This window comes from Pleuronectes platessa, chromosome 3 (assembly GCF_947347685.1).
Source record: "Pleuronectes platessa chromosome 3, fPlePla1.1, whole genome shotgun sequence".
Taxonomy (NCBI): Eukaryota; Metazoa; Chordata; class Actinopteri; order Pleuronectiformes; family Pleuronectidae; genus Pleuronectes; species Pleuronectes platessa.
Genome location: NC_070628.1, coordinates 13,959,415 through 13,981,694, shown reverse-complemented (window position 1 = coordinate 13,981,694; position 22,280 = coordinate 13,959,415). Strand labels below are relative to the sequence as shown.

The window sequence follows — 22,280 nt, the reverse complement described above, 5'->3', positions numbered from 1 at the left end:
GAGCGTGAGTGTGTGTGTGTGCATGAGAGAGAGAGAGAGAGAATGAGAGAGAGAGAGAGAGAGAGAGAGAGAGAGAGAGAGAGAGAGAGAGAGAGAGAGCGAGAGAGAGAGGATTCTGAGTGACAGAGAGAACATGACCATCGTGGGAGCGCAAAACTGTGTGTGTGTGTGTGTGTGTGTGTGTGTGTGTGTGTGTCTGTGTGGGTGTGTGTTTGTTTTTGTGTGTGTGTGCGTGTGTGTGCGTGTGTGTGTGTGTGTGTGTGTGTGTGTGTGTGTGTGTGAAGTGGCTGAGGCAGGCTGACATGGCAGAGGGGCCTCACACTTCCTGCTTGGCTGCTCATGCAAGCCTTTTTTCCTCTCTCCTTCCCTTTCTTTTCCCTTCCTCCCCCCTTTTCCTCTCCTTCTCTTCCTTTCCTCCCGTCCCCTTTCTTCCCTTTCTTTCTGTGTCTATTTCTCCCTTTGCTCCCACACACCTTCCCTCCCTTTTGTCAGCCCCTCTTTGCGCTCACTCCATCTCTCTCTTATTTCACTATCCCTCCCTCTCTCTCTCTGCCTCTGTGCTCAGGGGAAAGGGTTGTCATTGTACCATCGTGTTGAACCACTGAGCTGCAGCCACTTCATACATATGGAGACTGGGGCCTCTTTTCCACTGGCAGACACACACACCAACACACTCACACACACACACACACGCACACATAGACAGGATTCAGTTCCTCATGCTCTACTTACACTCTGTACCTGTTGCTCTAAATTCAAAATCACACACACACACACACACACACACACACACACATTACGCAGACCCGCATACCTGTTGATGGAGCTGACGCTGGGGACACTGTCGTTGTCGCACACTCTCTCGGCCAGGAGCCTGTCCCGGATCTCCCAGGCAAACATGGTGGGGTTTTGGCGTTTGTAATCGGCGATCTTGTCGACCACTTTGGGTGTAGCAACCTTTGGTTTGGATCCCCCGATCACCCCGGGGCGGATACTGCCCGTCTCATAGTACCTGCCAATCAAAGCATGGAAGATGGTCAGCGTTGGTCCCGGGGAGCCACACAGTAGCTTGCAGTGATACTTGAAGTGCTGCTGTCATTTTAATTCGGGATTGCTTCCAGTCCCACAGGCTGATTCAAACTGGTCTGAATATTATCTTAATAGTAAAATGTGATAATCCCCGAATGCAACAACACTATTGACTTTTGATAAAGCTCAGCAGTTTTCTCAGGTTGCAGTTGAAAAATTCATTAAATGTGACCTGATCAGTTGATCACACACTGATGCTGTTGTTTTAACAGCACTATCTGATCCCTCATCAATTAAAATCCAAAAACTGTCATTGCTACCCTGAAACAAATAAACCCTGATTCCTGTAAATCCAAATCAAAAGTGTCATAAGAATAATTTCCTTTAAAAAAACAAAACTGTCCAGTGTTGTTTCAAGATATATTAAACTGTTTTCAATCCACATTTAGAGCTCTAGTACAGGAGAGTGTGCAGGAGGGGATGAATTAAAGAGCCCATGTTCAATGTGATGAAGGAAGTCGTCCCTCAGCCGTCACCCATGGGCTTCTAACTGTTTTTGGACATCGATGGAGCTCAGATCCATCGAACCACATCAAACTTTGGGTATTAAGAAAGTTCCTGATTGTAATTGTTGGTCTTGATTATTTGATAAGAACAGTTTACTAAGACAATAAGCATTATCTATTATGTCACTCAGCTTTACCCTTTAAAAATAAGGACCCGAGACACATTTCTGTCATTTGATCATCTTTACTTCTTATACTGAGAAACACACCTGCTGTAATCTCACCATGACTTCAGTGACTTGACTTCATTGCTGATGTCACGTTGGACAAAGAGTTGGCACATTTAAAGGAAAAAACACCTTTCTATTGTTTTACTGGCCCTTTCGTTCCCCTCCTGCCGGTGGTGATTTGGACATGGTTCCACTCGGTCTCAAATGTTTTCCCTCCTGGCTCTCGAGGTGGAGCGATGACCTTTCCACTTCGTTCAGCGCCTCATGCTGGCTTAAATTCAAAACCCTCACCCCCCTCCCCCCCTCCACTCACACTTGATCTTGTAAAAGATGATTCACCTGCCCTGTGTCTCATTTATTTACGTCTGTCTTAAAAAATGAAATACTGAAATACATATGAAGTGATCATTGGGTTGTTAAACACCCCTTGTTCTGTGCAGAAATATACTCAACTATAGTAAAACCAAACAAATTCAGTGGATAGGTTACAGTCACAGTCTTTTTAGTATGAAATCCTATGTCTCTCCGCTGGAGCTCAGCGAGGAAAAAGACTGGGGGTCACAGTAAAAAGGGGATTTCACACTAAAGACTAAAACTTTAGAAGATACTCACTAGATTTTTCTAACTCATGGATGTTGTATTAAGATAGACTTTAACATAAATGCTTGGACAGAGATGTAAAGGAAAGCTGCGTTGAGTCAATGGAGAATGAAATCTTCTTGGTCCATTTATGCAAGACACTGCTTTTTCTCAAGAATGTTGTAAATATTGTCATTTTGTGTATGTGCTCTGTTACATGTAACATCTATCACAGTCCCCTCACTTGCAACTCTCTGAGATTTTTCTATTTTCCCCCAGTTAAAAAGTTTTTTCCTCACCCTGGTCGAGGTTACGTAGAGAGAGTGTTGCGCCTCGTTAAACCCTATGAAGTAAATTGTGATTTGTGATTCCTTTATAGTATATAGTTATACATATAAATTTGATTGATTTTGCCAGATTTATTTTGTTATATCTGCACAGTTTTATGCTGCTGTTTGACCAGGTCTCCCTCATAAACTGGGTCTCTGGTCTCAGTGGGACTCACCTAAAGGTCTGATATGACCGGCGTTACTAGTTGGAGCCACGAGAACCGGCTGCAGATAGAGTTACTGTGTCACTGATATGAATAAACATAAAGGTAAATACACCTGATTCGACCTGTGCATGATTGTTGCTTTCTTTGGCAATTTCGTTTTGTGACACCGAGGTAAGGGGAGGGTGGCATAGATACACACACACACACACACACACACACACACACACACACACACACACTAAAGCAAACACACGCACTCACGGATTCAGGCGTTCTGCGTCCACCATGGCTATTTCATGAATGTATTTGCATGCAGAAGGGGCATGGGGGCAGGGGTTGGGAGGACAGCAAATGCGCTACTCAGCTTGCAGAAAAGGGGGGATGCTGTGTGTGGATGCAAGCTGTCAGTCAGTCTTAAACCTGCTGCACCCCCCCCCCCCCCTCTCTCTCTCTCTCCGTGCTGTATGGTAGAGTAATCCCCTCCGTGAAGATGTGTGTTTCCTGTAAATGTGCGTTTCCTTGTCTTTCTTTTAAGTGTGGGTGTGCGTGCGCGCTGCACTATGTGGGTGTGTTGGACATTTTGACGATTCACAGCTGGAGTATAAACACTGCTAAAGGAAAAAACAATCTATTTTCAAATGGAAAACTATTTAAATTATTCACAGCTGAATCATTGGTGAATAAACGAGCATGGTTATTGATATCCGCAAGACGATGAGCCAATACATGCACACACACACACACACACACACACACACACACACACACACACATGCATGCATGCACACACACACACAGGGTGGTAGAGTTGGTGTTTTTGTTCTGCTGGCACCAGAGAGACAGAGAGGAGAGGATAAAACAACCCTCCCTCCTTCCTTCCATCCCTCGATCCCCTCTCCTCCCCCCTCACAGTAACGCTTCAGTGAGTTGAACGGCCAGGACGGGGGAGAGAGAGAGAGAGGTAGAGAGAGAACGACAGGAAGAGAGGGAGAGAAAGAGAAGAGAGGTAGAACAATGAGCTACACATTTTTTGATATAGCTGAGGGTCGCTGTAGCTAATCCTTCCCCTCCGTCCCCACAAATGGTCTCTGTCTCTCATTCTTTTCTTTTTTTCCCTTTTTCCTGCACTCTTCTTCTTTAACACGCCTTTTCCCTTTTTTGATTGTGTTCCTTGTTCTTGTCTTTCTCCCATTCTCCATCTCCCTGTCCTTTTTTTTAAGGGGGGGGGGGGGGGGCGTTTGCAGAAATATGGTGCCACTTTCATTTTGATGCTAATTCCAAAAAGTGATGAATCTTTTCCCTTTTGTGCCCCTTTCTTCTGTGGGGGACGGAACGAGCAGGGATTTGCTCTTGAATTTAGCTTTGAAAAGGCAGCGACGGACAGAGAGAGGGAGAAAAGGGGGGGGGGGTGAGTACGAGAAATACAGGATACAGAGGGAGCGGAGAGAAAGGTGAAAAGGGGGGGAAATGTAGAGCAGAGAACAGAGAGAGAGAAATAAGAGGTGAGGGGAAACGAGGGCAGGCCGTTCCGGGAGATGCAGTAACGTGCATGTTGAGGGGATTGAATCAATGACGGGATTGACACTAAATGAACGAGTGTCATGTTGCAGGAGCCTCAGTTTGACACATGTTGAGTTGAAGGACTCAAGGACGAGCCAGATGTGCAGAGTTGCAAATGTTTGGTGCAGATGTTTCAAAGCTGCCCTGCCTCACACTTCAGACACATTGTACATGAAAGACGGGGTCACAGCCAATTGTCTGAGCTGTGACGTGTCGGGTCACCTCATCTCCATGTCCTCATTCAGGAGCTGGTGTTGCTTGTTACCTGCCCAGTATCTTGCTGACACATCCGTGGCTGACTCGGAGCTGGCGTGAGATGTCGCAGGGCCGAACCCCTTGGTGGGCTAGCTCCACTATTCGCTGTCGCACGACGTCTGGGAGGGGCCTGCCGTTTACGAACACACCTCCAAGCTGGTTCACGCCACCATGCCCTGCAGAGACGAGAGAAAAGTTTTAAAGTAATCAAGTTCATGAATGATTTCAAAGATGAGTTAGAGGGAAAGGAAAATGACAGAATATAAATTAGTTTGCGGAGGTAGATAAAGTCAAGCGTGAGCGACCACATGCAGCACCGAGCAACTGTGGCTTTAGCTACTGGTGTAACAGGCAAAGTGTCAAGGCCCATCAAAATAAAGGACTCAACATATTAATCAACTCTCAAGTGACCTTGTCTTTCAGGCAATAAGATATTTGGAAAGACAGATCAAATCATAAATGTTTCCCGTTTTCCAAAATGATCAAAGTTAGGCTGATTCTAATGATTACGATTATTCGATGACATCTCATCAGTATCTCAGCTCACTGGAGTCACAGCTGAACGTATTTTTATTCACTTCTTTTTGAACATTCATTTCATTTTAATTCTAGTTTTTAAAAGAGCAGACAAAAAAACGTCTTTTATTCAGCTAGCAGTATCTCTGCAGAGTCAAATAATGTCAGATAAGTGTGATTTCTTTGCTGCAACTGATTTGTCTTGCTCGGCATTTTATACAGTACCAGTTGGACAGTACTTAAGTACAAACTTAGCCCATTTTCACCCAGGGCATAGCATATACGCTAAGATCCTAAATGAAGGGATTTCAATTAATTATTGACCGCGGCCTTGCTCTGGTCCTTTACTGCAAGACACCACTAATATTCCCCCTGAGGGATGAAGGGATGAAAGTATATAAGGAAATGAATGAAAGAGAGTAAGACTAGTATATGGTATATGCACCAGAATTAACTGCAACAGAAAAGCTGAATCATCACATAGTTTAATAACTTGTTGTTTCATTATTGTTATACCCTGTATAAATCCTGCGGTTGTACTACTTAAGCCACAAGACTCAGAAAATGTGTTTCCCGTTAACTTGATTGACAAACTTCCCTTTTTTAACAAATGAGCAGGGACAATAAATAAAACTGTAACAAAGCACGTTGATCTATGGGGATATATTTTTTCCGTTACTCTGTTGTGGAGCCATACAAACATGAAGTGGACAAGAGGTGGGCTGCACCAGGGAGAGGTTCATGAGGAACTTTTCATTATAAAGGCCACAGTGAAAAGCATTTAGGCACCAATATGCAGCACATCTGAGAGAGAAAGAGAGAATGAAGACTTTTTGGGATAAAAATAAATAAATTCTCCCTCTCAAAACCCGTATGTGGTCACACTGTATATGTGTATCTCACCAAAGGCAGAGTATAAATCAACCAGAATTTCACCACCACATAATCCACTGGCTTTTGTATTACCATAGTGATTACGTCTTTAGGGGAACACACACACACACACACACACACACACACACACACACACACACACACACACACACACACAAACACATACTAATCCTAGCTGTGGGGGTAATAGATTTTAAACACATTACCCCAGCAGGGATACCCCCTAAAACACAAAGCTGTCCCCTGAACCTGCCCCCCTGTCCTCTTCCGTTCACCATCAGCATAAAATACACCAACAAACACACACACACACACACACACACAGAACACAGAACACGTGAACAATAAATACAGAAAGTCGAATTCTGTGAAATCAAACAAAGCTATTCCCAAACAGCCCGTGTGTCTGGTCCCTGTCTTCCATCCTGTTATCTTCTAGGATTTAAGAATAAGCTTCATTATACAGGTGCCTGGTGCAGACATTACAATTTGAAAAGCAACCGCTCTTTACAAAAGGCAGCAATAAACAGACAGGTCCCTGTGAACTGGGCTCAACCCAGATTCAAAGACTTAATGGCATGCACGGTAACAACCAAACTGGAAAGACACCATTATTACATTAGCTGTGTCAAAAGTATTCACCCTCCATTTCAGTATTTTAGATTTTAAAGGGGATTCAGCCAATTTGACTCTTGAAACCTGATCTCTGACTTCACTTAAACCGTTATTTGTCTGGTTTTTTTTGTGTCTCTTTAATAAGAAGTTGGCACTGACAATCAGCGAAACATTTGTTGATGAGTTAGAATGAAGATTTCTTTTTAAGTAATACTCTAAATGTTAATATTAGACTATGCCCTTCCTGCTTCTATTGGACAGTAATGCACATGTAACAACATGTATGCTGCACAGTTGTCCTTTAGTGCACAAAATCATTCATTTGAAATACAAAAACCTGAGTTTCAATACAGTGAAGCAGCTGGACAGATTATATTCACTTCGAGGTAATATCTTCATGCGCATTTGTTTGTCATTAAGTCAGGGTTAGGGTTAGGGTTAGGAGTAGTACACAGTAACTACGAGGGCATTTGTCACAAAACTTGCTGGTAACTCCGATGTGGATCAGGGAGGAACTCCGAACATTGTAGTGAAGAGATCCAGGGGGGACATTTTCCCCAATTTCTTTAACATCATTTAATCTTTGAAGATTTTTTAGGGAATAATTCATGGATCTTGATAAAAACTTGTATCCATGAGTGTGTGAAATTGGGTGCCGTTAGATTGAATGAAGGTGACTGTTGGGCCTCAGTGGAGACGTGCACTCTACTGTGTGCCATGTGTCTACTTGAAAAACCACAAGTCATGTGACTGCAGATCTTTGTTCCGTGCCTGCTGTCTGAAATACCTCAGTAAGAAGTCTGTGAGAAGGATCTACTAATGGGTGCATGAAGACTGAGTTATGGCAATTTTATTTATCACAAAACACAATTTTATGCAGAATGTCTCTGTCTCTCGATTCACCGCAGATACTCAGGTTTATTCCACTCCACCTCTGCTTAAATCCACAGTTTCTCTGATGTACCCGTACAAATCCTGTACTTTTAATGAAAAGTTGAGATAGATGATCATAAACACACAGAGAGATGGGAAGATCTCCAGCTATAGACTGGAGATGCTGTGGTTCAGGTTCAGCACTTACTAACTCCTGGGTCAGCATGTGCACCACCAGTGTGTAAGGGTCTGTGTGTGTGTGCGTTTTTGTATGTGTGTGAGTGTGTATGTGTGTGTGTGTGTGTGTGTGTGTGTGGGTGGGTGGTTGTGGGTGTGTGTGTGTGTTTAATGAGAAATAAAAGAGTAATCCAGTGATTTAGTGTGATTTATTCCTGTGTTTAGCTAGAACCCTGATGATCATATTGTCCCTCTGGCTTCTGACATGCAAAGCAATAACTGTCACACACAAACACACACACACACACACACACACACACACACACACACACACACACATTGTCAGATATTCCTCAAAGCAAGAATGAGCGTTCTGACCTACATGGCCAAATTCAAGTCTTTAACACACTCGTCCGCTGGCTGTGAAAGCTGTGAATGCTCTGCATGGTTGTAAAAAGGCATTATTCCTCCCCTCCTCTCTTTATTATTATTTGTTGAAACCTTCGCCGCCTGCTCCCCTGAATAAAAAGCACAGTTTCTGCAGGGTCGTTTATAGAAGCCTACTGTGCTACGTCCTCCTCGCCACAGGTATATCTGCAGAGACGACCCTCTCTCTCTCTCTCCCTCTCTCCCTCTGTCTCCCTCTCTCTCTCTTTCTCAGATAAGAGTAAATGAAATGGTTCTTTTCACCCTTCCTATCTGGGCCAGGGCATAAAATACGCCTTGCTTTGTACAGAGGTGGAGAGGAATGACTTGTGACCCACAAAACCCCCCAGATAACTATTTATTTACTTATCTGTGTGTTTACTGTTGGCATTAGACGTCCGGGCTCTCGCCATTCTTGGGGTATAGACCACTATGGGGGATTATGTGCTTGAATTTTATTTTCCAAGCCCATACATACTGATAGGGACAAACGCAAACATTCTATATACGTTTGTCTATCGTTCTCTGTAATTCTCTGAATAGGTGGCTTAACTCCTCATTTTTCAAGGCGCAGCTGTAATATTAGTCATGAGAGGAACAGATGTTGCAGTTCTCTATCAATGCTTAAATGTACCTAGAATTACTTTGCATTTTAAGAGAAATAGTATTTATTGTGGTCAGAGGCCCAAAATATGAAGAATGAAGAATGTGCATGAAGAATGCAGGACTGACGTTCCCTCACAGCTTTAGTGACAGGGCTCCAGTAACTCATCACAATTCGATGAACACCAGCCAGCTTGGGACGTTTCGTTGCAAATTAGATACAAAGATTTTTGCCAAATTAGGTAGGGGGGGGGGGGGGGGTAATCTTGGCTTTTAAGTGTATTTCTACAAGCACTGCAACTATACAGTCTCCAGAGAGGGGCAAAGTGTTGGCAGAGGTGGCAGCTTCAATTTCATCCTGGAGAAAGCAACTCAGTGAGGGACAGAGGCAGCCACAGGAGCAGGGGCCATTATGCATCCCAGTTGTATTTTATTTATTTAGCCTTTATAGGAGCTGACTTAAGAGCCCAGCACCTCCTTAAATGTTTGATTGATTCACTGTTTCCGGGAGGAAAAAATACAGAGATAAAGCAGAATATATTGGAGCTCCCCCATCCAGAAAATAAGGTCCATTAGGCTCTCTGTCCGTCTACATTCCTCTATGTCTCTCTCTCTCCCTCTCTCTCTCCGTCTCGCATCTCTCATCTGCCTCGTCACGGCCTGACGACTCAAAAATAAAGCTAAAAAGAGAAATCGCGACAAAACGCCACCGCTTCTTTCTCTTCTCTCTCTCTCTGTCTCTCTCTCTCTCTCTATTTCTGTGTAAAATAAATAACAAAGAAAAGGGGAAGTAGAAATGACTTTTGGCTGAAACCCTGTTTGGGAACTCGGCCGCTAGAATACAGATGAAGCACATTTCCTTCAGCAAACAATGAATAGATCTCTGAGATGTGCCCGCAGCCGAATTCCGACCTATAGCGTTAGTTCATCCTGAAATGTGGAATAATTGCTATTTTGTTGGCGAAGTGGAACAAAAAAAAACATGTAAATAAACGATTAATTTCATTCGTTTCAAAGTTTGTTTAAAACGATTAAAGGCTTTGATTAAAATAATATTTGAGGACAAAACGAATCAATGACAACTGCCTCAATGTATATATCTTTACTTGCATATTTTCAGGAGACAAAGTTATATGGAAATCTTTCTTTTTTTTTTGTCTGTATCCAGCCTGTATTTAATTCTCAGAGTTTATTTCCTCTTTCTTCTACTTAGGCGAACCCAGGAGTGGACCATGCACTAGGTATAGGCCCCAGCAGCCTCTCCTTATTATTCAACATTACTATTACCATTACAATACGTGATTATGAAATTCAGCTCATTATCATCACAATTACTTGCTATAGATTTTAAAACATCTCTGCCATCCTTTATATTATTGTCCGTCCTAATAGGCCATGCAACCATGAAACACGCTCCAGAGTCAGCAAAGTTAAAACCCAACAGTCACGGTGTTTCACCAAGGATATGAATAATATAAATATATATTTAAACATAAATATATATTTATATATATGTATGAAAAGGAATATATATATATACAGAGAGAGAGAGATGGGGGGATTAGAACAACTTTTAAATGATGAACAAAACAACTAAAATAAAAACAGGACCTAGCGTTCAGGGTTTAGGGGGAGTTCACGCACACACGCGCACAGAAAGGAACACACACATGGCCTAAAATTTCCATCGCAGTCAACTCATCCCAATCTCTTTCTCTCTGTTTCTCTCGCTCTCTCTCTCTCTCTCTCTCTCTCTCTCTCTCTCTCTCTCTGTCTCTCTCTCTCTCTCTCGCTCTCACTCTCTGTCGCCCCCCCCTCTCTGCCCCTCCCTCCTCCCCCTCTCTCCCTTGACATTTTTCGGGTGTAATCGTCTTAAAGCGTCTCCTGGCTCTGACATATATAACTTTAGCTGCGCTCTGACCGTCAGCACTGCGGATCATTGGCTTTGGTGAAGCGACAGAGAAGAAGAAGGAGAAGAAGAAGAAGAAGAGGAAACCTGATTCGTTCTAGCTTTTGAATCAGTTATTTGACTTCTTCTTCTCCCGCTGGTTAACGCACCGTGGGAACCTCTGTCAGTCACACAACACCTGTAATTCTTCGGCGAGACTAAACTGCAGTAAAACAAGTGGGCGACTGGATAATCTGCTCAAATACTGCAGGACGGTTTAGGTGGCTTTTTTAGTGGAGGCATTATAAACAGTTATGACACGTTTTTAAGCCATATAAAGTAAGTGTATTGTTGAAAGTGCATGGAAATCGATTCATTTTTGTCATATTATTTTTGTGACCTATATTCCATCCAAACAGGAGATTATTATAACGAAAATATGATATTTCAGAAATTAAATGTGGGGATATATTAACAGGTCAATGTTGTTTTGTGGCTTTCCTTTAACGTTTAGCGTGTTTGTGCTCATGGAAATAAATAGAAAATAAATGTCTTAATTATTCTTTCATTATTTATATGAACTTTCATGCAGAATAGTTGCACTTGTCTGAACTGAGAGAGAGAGAGAGAGAGAGAGAGAGAGAGAGAGAGAGAGAGAGAGAGAGAGAGAGAGAGAGAGAGAGAGAGAGAGAGAGAGAGAGAGAGATGGTAACTGGGGAGGGAGAGTGGACTGAAAAAACAAAGCAGGTCCCGCCATGTCACGACTGACTGACCAAGTGTGTGTGCGTGTGTGTGTGTGTGTGTGTGTGTGTCTGAGAGAGAGAGAGTGAGTGTGTGTCCTACACATCCATTTATATTTGCTGCCACATACGTCCCCCAAGCACCTGCTCTGCTGAAGTAGTGCCCTTGAGCAAGACGCTGCAGCGGTGGTGACATGCTGCGAGGCCAGACCCGTGTGTGTGTGTGTGTGTGTGTGTGTGTGTGTGTGTGTGTGTGTGTGTGTGTGTGTGTGTGTGTGTGTGTGTGTGTCCTGCTGGGCAGTGAAAGGAGAATTTCCCTGCGGGGGATCAACAGAGTCTCACCTTGTTATTATTATAAGACCCGGGCAGCTCCGCTCCTGCACCTGTGCATGTGTATATGTCTGTCTAAACCTGGTTATGTGCACAAACACCGCCGCTGTTTGTGGATCAAGTTCAGCTTTTAGTCATGCTTTGTTAACCCAACCTCTCTCGCTCCCCCACTCCCTCTCTCCCCCTCTCTCTCTCTGACCCCTGCGCCCCTCTCTCTCCTTCAAACAGGAAAACACAGCAGACCGACAACACACAACACATAAGAGAGAATGCAGTCCGGTAGCATTGCAATGCATTTCACAATTTAAAATAAAATCAGCTCAGCTCCACAAGTAATTCTGTCAAATTTACATCTGTTCGACACGTGCACATTTATTGAATAATGCAAGAGACGAGAGAGAAGACGTTTAAGAACATTAAGTGGAACGAAGAATCGAAAATTATACGATCATAACTCACAACGTAATTGAGGCTTTCATTTTCGAATTCAACCAAATTTCGAACACTGCAAAAATGAATTAATATTTTTCGTACCAATGCCAGAAGAGATCGTTAATTTGCACGACAAAGTACTTCCACATAACTTAATCTGTTTCGAAATATGTTCTAATAAATAACAGACTCTTTATTTAAATTATCGAATATTAAGAACAGGATTTAATGCGCACAAATAATGGGCGCAATGTTTTAACGCTGCTGCAGATTAAATGCAGATAAATTAATTAATTAACTAAATTAAAAATACTTTAAGAATTAGAGGAGGGATGTAGTCTATTTTTTTGTTTTCTTTGTGGAGCGTGTGTTGCAGCTTTAAATGCTGCAACACACTGTTATTCCTACAAAATGCGCACTAGCAGAGTCGCTGGTCAGGGGGCTGGTTGAGTTCAGGGAACATGCAGATTGAGGAAATTATAAACACTTAAACTTACTGTGCATTGCCGCAAACGGGTCGTGCTTACAGTGAATCTCCATCATTGAACTGGCTGCAGGGCCCCAGTAAGATGGGAGGGCAGTTAAAATACCACCGGACGGCCCGCAGACCCTGACCTCCGTTGCAGAGAAAGAGGCAGGCGACCGGCCCCCTTCAAAAGATATTCAACTTTTCTTTTCTGGATTGATTACCCCAAAATATGAAGCTTCAGGTGAGGGACTGGGTGACGCTGCTCACCGGCGACTTTATCTCGAAATAAAACGGGAGGTTTGTGGGTGGACGGCGTCAAAAATACGCATCAGTGCCGGGCTCCCTCCTCCTGGGGTCGGGACACCAAAGCTGCTCTGTCCCGGTGTCCACACAACCAGCGGAGGGAAGAGACAGCGATGGGGCTCATTGTACCAGTCCAGGCATGTAAAAATGTAAAAGTTCTGCAAAAATAAAAAGAATTGAAAAAGATATGCATGCACGCAATTTTCTTTTTTTTTTATAAGTATAGCCCTCCTCTCTGTCTCCTTCTCGGTCCGTTGGCTGTGACCCCCTGAACTGTGATGTTGGTGTGTGTGGGGTGAGGGGGGTGGGGGGTGAAGTTTCTCCTTTCAGTCTGTCCAACAATATGTTTTAGAAAACTCAAAAACAATTGCAGGAAAAAAAAAATCCCAATTTTTTTTAAGCAACAGAAATATTCGTTACAGATCCTCGCTTCTCTGTTTGGTCTTCCTTCAGGTTATTCGCGCACATCGTCCTCGGCTGCCGCTCTCACACTGACACTTGATAAATCTCCCATCAGTGAAGCGAGGGAGCGCTCACATCTTGAAGTCCCATATCCACCGTGCCAGAGTAAGAAACGAATAGAAATGCAAGGGGAAAATACGCTTGTATAGGATTGTGCTTTATAGGAGCAGAGGCTGCGTGGAGAGTTGTTATCCTCGGCTCTCTCTCCTCTCCTCGTCTAGACGCACGCGCGCAGCCACAGGACTCTCCTCGGCTTGTCCGGGAGTTTGGAGACAGAATTTCTTCGCGCCGGAAAGGAAAACAGTCCCGTCCAGATTCAGAGGCGACTTTCCTCCGCGGTCACGCCAGGGAACACCGATCGATTTGCGCACACACACGCGCTTCTTCAACTCAGCTGCCTGCGCCCTGACGCGTCCTCGGTGGCGCACACGCCGCGTTTCAGGACCTGCTCTCGTGCGGACAGCGCCCGCGCTCCCAGCCCCCTGGAACCCTAAGCTCCACGCGCCGGCCAGCTGCCCGTCATTCACGTCAAGCTCAGCCAATCAGGAGGCGAGCGCCGCCGCCACGTCACCGCCAGCCCCTGCTAGAGCCGGGCGGGGGGCGACGGCGATAGGCTGCTGCGAATCCCGTGGGCCAATGACGCCCCGCACGCATTGTCCGTCCACCAATGGGGGAGGCGCGGCGGTGCGACAGCGGGGAGTGGATGATCATATGTTTAATTTCAATTAACCAAGTAAAAAAGCTAATGCCTTTATACCCGTTTGCGCTCAATTTATTCATGTCAATATTAAATGGATAATTAATCGAGTATTACCTAAAATGAGGCTTAGTTGCAGCAAGGTTTTATAAAAGGAGGGGATGCTCAGTAACTCAAAGAAAAATTATATTTTTTTTCTTGATTAGGTAGATTAGACAAATAGAAGTTATAATATATAAACGAAAAAGATGGATTTTAAAGGCATGGAGTGTTTTAGTAAAACACATTTTAGTTGCCTTTTCACTCAGAGAACGGAAGGTGTGTATTCCTCTCTTGTCTTCGTGGGCCTGCAGGAGTGAGAGCTGTCAACAATTGGCTCTGCATCCGACACATAGTTATATGAATGTTTAGCTCCGAGGAAGAACCGAGAGGAGACACATGAAACATGCATTCCCGCTCATTACCTAATTGATTGCGGATCCGAGCGGATGTGATTTTAATGAAATGCAATTGGCGAGCTCCGCATTCACACTCCAAACTGAGAGAGAGAGACCGAGGGAGGGGGGGTTCAATACATCTATCGTCCCACCTGATTTCAGAGGGCATATCTCAGCCTCGCCCCTGTAATATTAACCACGCAAATAGCCTAAAGCATGAGCCAAATTAAAAAAAAGTGTGTTATTTCCCTTCTTCCTCTTTTCAGACATTTAATCATTTTTGTTCCTCAGTGTTTACGCCTCGCATCCAACACGTTTGGAGCCATTACAGGACAGAAATAATCACCTGATTCTTATACCCATACCCCCCCTACTTATAGTTCCATTTAGGAAGCTGTGATGTACACTAGCACACTAATGAACAACAACAATATTCACTTTACTCTACCCTGTTTTCATCCTCAACAGACCAACAGGCTTGACGTACCTCAAGGCAATGCATCTGATCCTGAAAAGGTCAATGTATGATATTATTGAGCTAATTTAATTTTTGATTTTTAGCCAGGATTTCTCGCTTTGCATTATTGGTTTCCTTTCACAGGGAGCGTTTCTGCCTTCAGACTCGTGGACTGGCTCAATGTCTTTAATCCGAATGCAACAGGTGTATTCAGGCTGTCGGGCTGACTTCACCGAAAGAAACACTCACACTTACTTCAGTCTTTATTTTCTTTTTCAATTCATCTCAGAAAACTGGAAGGTTTGAGATCTGCTCTCTGTCTCACACATCTGTGTGGATGTTTGCTGAACGAACCACAAGGGGGCGTTCAACCTTGGGGCCACATGCACTTACGCACACGCATGTGCACACGGATACACACACACACGAACACGTACACGTACATAAACTTTACCAGCAACACATTTTGACTCATGAGGCCAAAGGAGAAGACTCCAAACCGTGGGTTAAACATATAGAAACACAGAATCAGTGCATGTGTGGTGTTTTGGCTGTTAAACGATCCACTCCATTTCTCAACCCACATCTCAACACTAAATATGGCTTCATGAATCTTCACTGACTCCACGTCCCTGCTCTTTAATCCACTGACAGTAAAGTACACCTCGAAGCATCCGCACTAATCCTCATTCATATTTCACATCTGTTTCTTGAGTATTCATGAATTGGGCTTCATACAAATCTGACAGACAGCTAACTAGATTGATTTTTTCTGTTTTTATATATTTTTTTTAATTACCCCCACAAAAACAACAATGCAACAGAAAGCCCAGAAGTGCTTAAGAAACAGACACTGGGTTATACAGAGTTGGATCATGCGCCAAAGACACCGGGCCTGAATTTAGGCCACATTTGGTGAATATTCACAATGGCAATGACTGCGAGAGACACCGCTGCTAGGAAATAAGCTAAATGGGAAATGTGTTGGATGCTTTCTGTCTTTTTTATGCATGATCCCAAATAAAGATTCATATAAATTTTTTCTTGAAAGATTTCTTGAAAGAAATGCAAATTGGCTATTGAGATCTTTAAACAGAGACTCTACGTCAAAAGCAGGAACATTTAAAATTGTAGAATTGAGTTTTTATTGTTTAGTTTTTTCGCTTTCTTTGTTTTCGTTCTCCTTGTGCAGTCAGATTCTGGTTTTATTTATGCAGATACAGAAGCGAGAGCTCCTCCTTGCCACAGAAGTCAATTGCAGCCGCGCGCCCTTGTTTCCACGATTTGCAAATTAAATACACGAGCAATTAAAAAATCCAAACACAATCAATCATGTATACAAATTGTTGTTGCTTTAGGGTTGGAAATTTGAGGAAAACTTCCATCAGGGTGGGACGACTTTAATCCGGGGGTCCAAAGCCATTACCATATTTCATTACCTCTGCAGTGCTGCAAATGGGGGAGGACGTGAGGGTGGAGAGCGGGAGAAAGGCTGTGTGTATGTGTGTGTGTGTGTGTGTGTGTGTGTGTGTGTGTGTGTGTGTGTTTATACTTTCTTTTAAAACATTAGTAACAATGCGTTGGAATCGTGATAATGATTTGGAGGCAAATTGGAGGCAGTGTTGTTGTTGCTGATGTTGAGGTGCTCCATCTTTCTTTCCCTCCCAATCTCTTTTTTCCTCTTTCCCTCCATCCTCCGTGAAAGCTTCGGCTGTTTTGCTTCTTTAGTTTTTTTTTGGGCTCCCGAGCCTCGAAACAAAAAAGCAATGAAAAATTAATAGCGCATGTTAACTCCACCAGCTCGTTTATTACACGCCCGCTGACTGTAAACATAATGAGAAAGCCCCCGTATCTCTTCTTAAGTTTTTTTTGGTTCGCTTATATAAACGTCGTAACTAATAAATAAAGTATATCGTGTTGAGAGTGAACCATCGTGGACACGCACGCGAGCAGGTGAGCGCACGCTGGCTGCGTGGCTCTCCCACTCACAGGCCTGTAATCACACGGACATATTTGTAATCATTTGGCGCGGTGATAACGCAAGTAAAGAGCAGTCTGTCAACTGTCAGCCCGCGGAGCACCAGGCTCTGCGTTATAGGATCGGGCTCCTGAGGTCAGAATGAATGTAGGCTATATGGCATGTGAGGTCATCCCTCTCGCCCTCTTCCTCCCCTCCCTCCTCTGTCTCCTGCATCCTCCACCTCTCAGTGGCGCGTTGCTTTTATTGGTTTCTGATCTGCCAACGACTATAGATAATCAGATATTACACACTGTGTGGAGCATATATGGTCAAGGGAACTAATCATGTGCGGATATCAAAGCTGGAATCTCACTATGTGTATCTCCACTATGTGGAGTTTTTTGTATTAGGGTTAGGGTTGCAATTCAGCGAGGAATGATGGCTCATTTTTAAGAGGTATTTTTAAATATAATATGTCAATGATCATGTATTTCAATAAGACCAGATAAGTGACCTTTCTCTAATTTTTCTGATTGATAAAATAATAATCCAACGTCATTGCACTGGCGCTGGTGACAGATATGGCGGCCCTGCTCATTGGGAAAGAACCCGTCTTTACGCACTTTTACGCACGACCAACCTGCAGGGCGGGAAGAGAGGGGGTCTCATTAGATCCACATTCATTCTCACGGTTTCTCCTTTGTACCCCGAGAACGTATTCTAAAGTGAGAGGAAATGGAGCGTCTGTAGGTATAGGCCCTGGGCCCTGAAGACTTTACACATGAACAGGGGAGGGCCTCCTTTAAACTCTGATTTCCTCAGCGGTTAAAAGGTTATTATCCAATTGCTACAAATCCCACCGCTTTCACCGTTTAACAGAGGGTAAAGCCCACTCCACAAAAGGCCGCAAAGGAGGCATTATTTGTCTTATAGACCACAGGCATTATTTAATGACATATGTCCATAGAAGTCCAGGCACAAGCTAATTTATTTCTTTCAGGAGACAGTTCAACACAATCGGTGCAGACTCCCCTGCTACAACATGATGAAATTGAATATAAGGAACACGGAATGCAGACTGGCCCTCAATGGAAATGTTTGATTCTTAGAAAAACATACTATGCATGCATTACCATATCCAAAATAACAGTCAACCAGCACCACTACAGCAGAGCTTCGTTATTCTGCAGGGGAAAAAAGCCCCGAGCCATTTGATAGCTGCTGTTCACCTGTACACACTGCTTGTTTCCTAATGACAAACGACGTTTTATCAATGCAGACGCAGCGGGCAGCAATATGAAATGATGTGTTATCCATTGGGTGCCATAACAAGGTCGATGGCCTGATCCGCTTCTGTACCAGACCCCGCTGTTTTATGAATAGGCCCATAGGAGAGGAACCTGTTGATTGAGGCGATGGAGACACGACATTTAAGAGTCGAGCTCCGTAACACAAATAGTAAAGCTCTCAGGTGATGCACACAGTGGAGAACAGCACGTGGAGCAGAGCTGACGCACCCAAACCAACAAATTATGTTTATCCACAAACACGTTAAAAAAAAACCTCGTATTTTTAGAATAACGACAAAGTCCACGAAGTCACCAAATCATCTTCAAAACTATTCAAAATACAAATGCAGAACTTTTCACTCACACATATTTTGCTGTGGTTCGTCAGTTCTTAAAATGCAGTCAAAAGTTTCCACTACAGAGCAGGTTACTTATCCTACTGGCTCCAAAAGTTCCACAGATCAAAGATAGAAGACTATGTGAAAATGAGAAATAAGAGAAAAAAAATTAACCTTATTCAGGTTTTTGGTATCCAAACAACAGAAGAAAGTTAGAAAATCCAACTTTACAGCACCTTCCACTCCAAGAAATAACTTGAGAAAAAGTTTGTCACAAAGCAGACCAATGAATCAACATACAACAACTTGTTCAAGGGACAAAAATAAAAGTTAACAAAAGTGAAGTTGATCTCAAGTCGAGCCGATGTGACCCTACCTGCTCTCCCCAGACGCAGTGCAGGACTCCTGGGCCCCTGGTCCATGTTACCCCGTTAGAACAGGGGGAGGCGATGGAAAAGAAAAAAGGAAAAGAACAAAAACTTTTCGCACTGTCTCCCTCTCTTCCTCCCCCCTCTCTCCCTCTCTCCCTCTCTCTCTTTTGTTCTTTCGTCCTACAGTAGTTTTGGGGCGACTTGTAGGCTGCAATAATTCGACCCTTCCGCTCCCTATTGCACTCCCTGCAAGTGCTCAGTCAGCTGCAACTAAACGCTTTAGGTGGAAAAGGGGCTTCGGGGGGAAGCGTGAAATGATCACGCCGAGTATAAGAGCCGCGCTCTCGATGTGCGCTCATGTCCGTTTACTGCACGAGCTGCGCACACAAGCCCAGTGCGCGTACACCCCCCGCGTGCACATATTAACACACATGCACTCGCGCGCCTTCACGCAAACATACACACTCCATGCAACCTTGCACCTTTCCCTCAAGGGCCGCGCCCCCCTCACTCGCATCTGTTCCCCAAGTTCCACTTTACTAAACTTTCCCGCCCCAATCTCCCTCTCTGTCTGTCTCCCACACCCCTACTCCTCCATCACACCCTTCTCTCCCCCCTCTTGTATGTCGGATTAATTTCTTCCGTATGGGACACGTCCTGTAGATTGCTGTGCAGGTTGCAGGTTGGTAACATTAAATAATGCTTGCGCGTAATGTCAGCGCATGCAGGTTGTGGGTAAGTTTCCAGTGACCTATAAACGAGAGAAAGTTGGTTCTTCAGTGAATGTATGTCTAACGTCCTGTCAGCAGCTTCCACGAGACACGTTGAAAGGAGTTTCCCCAAACTTCTCTAGTCGTCTCTCCCAGAAAACACCTGATACGCACGGTTATCTTTACGCATTACGCACGAACTGAGAGACAGTGGAGCAGGTGCACAGACTCCGGGCCAAAAACTTCACCGCTCTGTAGTTGGGGAGCGTTTCTTCTCCTCCTGTACGAGCCTTTGCCACCAGTCTTTGATTGTTCGCTCACTTGTGCACGCGTAACATTTCATTTAAATATTAAAATGCCAACTAAAAATGTCCTCTGATACTCACGGCTTTGTTTGGTTCTCACCCAGAACTTTATATTCTGTGGCGGAACAATGAGCACGTGTGGTCTCTCTCCGGCTCTTTCGTTTTATTAATGCTAATACTCACTGAAGACGCTCACTTTAGATCAACTGAGGAAGGTTAACTCCTTTTAGTACAGATTTATAGTCCAATAACACGGGTTTACCAAAGCCTGCACAAAACTCTAACTCAGACCAAGCTCTTCAAAAATAAAATAAAACAACTTTGACTCTAACCTAAGTTAATTATGAATCAGTAGAAATAGTTCGTCACCTCCCTGTTCACACTTTGATTTAACTAATTATCTTTTTAGTTTCACACACTCACACAGATGCGTAAAAGTGCGAAGCTTCAAAACAAAATGTATTTAAAAAACATTTTTACCCATTAAAAGAAAGATAACACAAATCCAACCTGAGGCGTAAACTGCTGCCGATATATGAGAGTATTTGTGCTTTCCAGTTTGAGACAGAAGCTGAAAGAAGACAAGAACTGTAGAAGTTTATCTTTGGTGCAAACATTTCACTAGTTAGGCATGAGTGAGTTCAGTCCGATCTCAACTTACAGAGATGATGAGTTTAAATCAGAGGTGATGGAGGGAGATAAAACATGAGCGATGTGTGATTCTAACACACCAGGGGGATAAATGTGGGAAGGTCAAAGCCAAATTAAATCCAACTTGCTGCTGGGGGGGAAATGGATGTTGAGATAAGGAATTGATTCAGAAATAATAATAAAAAACATTGGAGGGAGGAGATATTCCATCACAAATTCCAACAGAATCTCAACATAATAATTTTTTTTGACAGTGGTTGTGCATCTTTACCCTGTGTGTAACTTCTCCTTCCTTCCCTCCGTGCGTGCGTGTGAGTGTGTGTGTGTGTGTGTGTGTGTGTGTGTGTGTGTGTGTGTGAGCGCGCTCCAGACAGCTGCAGGTCTCAGGGTTCACGCGCAGCCCCGAGACAATTGAGTGCGGAACAAAGCGCGAGACATGGAGCCATTTGACTCTGCTTGTCGCCTCGCGCTGCGACACTACGACCCTGACCTCCGGCGCGCGCCCACAACATCACGACACAGTTACTGACGTTTCCTGTTTCGGTGGCGGGAGAAACACTGACACTGGAGCCGCTCATCTGAGCCTCAGGGCCACAGATCGACCCACCGAGGAATAACAAAACCGATTTAGACTGAAGTTAGGGCGGAAGTCACAGGAGGGAATTCAAGTTAAACTCTTTGTTTTTTATATTTGGCAAGGTGGGTTATATGTTCACGGTTAGACACGTGGATAAAGTCAGTCGTTTACCTGCAAATCACAGGGTCGTATTAATAACTTCTATCCCCCTGTTGCTCAATTATTAGTCAGACCGTTGATATACAGACCTATTGTTTTGCTCTTCTAGCTTCTTTCAGCCGTAGAAACGATGGAGTCATGGTCTAACTCTCCACGGCACTTACAAGATCGCGAAGCCTCCGCAGACCTGCCTCATCCTTATCTCTCCACAGGCCCACAAGTGGAATCTGTATGCAAGGCCACGGCTGCGGATTATTCAGTGCATTTCCTAAACGTGTGAGCTCTCAGGGAAGACTGTGCAATCATCTGCTATTCAGACACCAAGTTATTGTATTCTAAAATTTAATTTGGGGTGAGTTTTTTCCCTGTTAGCTAAAGAAAAGGAAGATTTAAGTATTTGTTTCCTATTAGAAATGGACAAAGTTTGGGCAGAATATGATTAATAACATGAGGCCTTTAATTTTGTTATACCTGGTCATTTGTCCCTGTGCTGCCAACGTGAAAATCCAACTTTTATTCATTTTTTAAAACGAAAATCGTGAAGTTTAGAAGAACAACCCAGATGTAACAATTCTGATCAAATTCCTATTTGGCCGATACATAGACTAAAACAATTATATCTCGTAAAATATGGTCTACACCATTATTGTAACATCCAGTGATAATAGTAATATTAATAATAATGATTGCTATTAGCTTTCAAAATGAATGCAGTTTCAGCTTATTAATTACTTTCCTATTTTAAGAACTAATTCAATTAACTACATTCAAAAGTCATATTTTGACTACAACAATTATATAATGTAAATTAGGTCTAAAACATTATTCTAACATCTTGCCTAATGTATTATTATTAGTTCTGAAATATTAGAATAGATATTTTGTAACATCCTTTAAAACATTTGTCTTCTGCAGTCACTGGTGTCCGCTCCACAATTTTTTTGAC

The 22,280-nt window shown here is 43.5% G+C and overlaps 1 protein-coding gene across 6 annotated transcripts in view; it reads right to left on the bottom strand.

The window, feature by feature from the left end:
- Window positions 1–19,413, bottom strand: part of pax5 (paired box 5) — a 53,073-nt gene extending 33,660 nt beyond the window's left edge. Inside the window, exons 1-4 of one of the 6 annotated variants that reach the window (XM_053417984.1) lie at window positions 18,938–19,411; window positions 18,588–18,698; window positions 4,666–4,831; window positions 815–1,012 (exon numbers count right to left, since the gene is read on the bottom strand). In XM_053417984.1, the coding sequence (XP_053273959.1) occupies window positions 815–1,012; window positions 4,666–4,831; window positions 18,588–18,591 (368 nt within the window). In that variant the 5' untranslated portion in view covers window positions 18,592–18,698; window positions 18,938–19,411. Of the gene's footprint in view, window positions 1–814; window positions 1,013–4,622; window positions 4,832–12,646; window positions 13,807–18,587; window positions 18,699–18,937 lie in introns of those variants that run through there. The other 5 variants (XM_053417985.1, XM_053417982.1, XM_053417986.1 and 2 more) reach the window with 5 other exon arrangements.
- Between the last annotated feature and the right edge of the window lie 2,867 nt (window positions 19,414–22,280).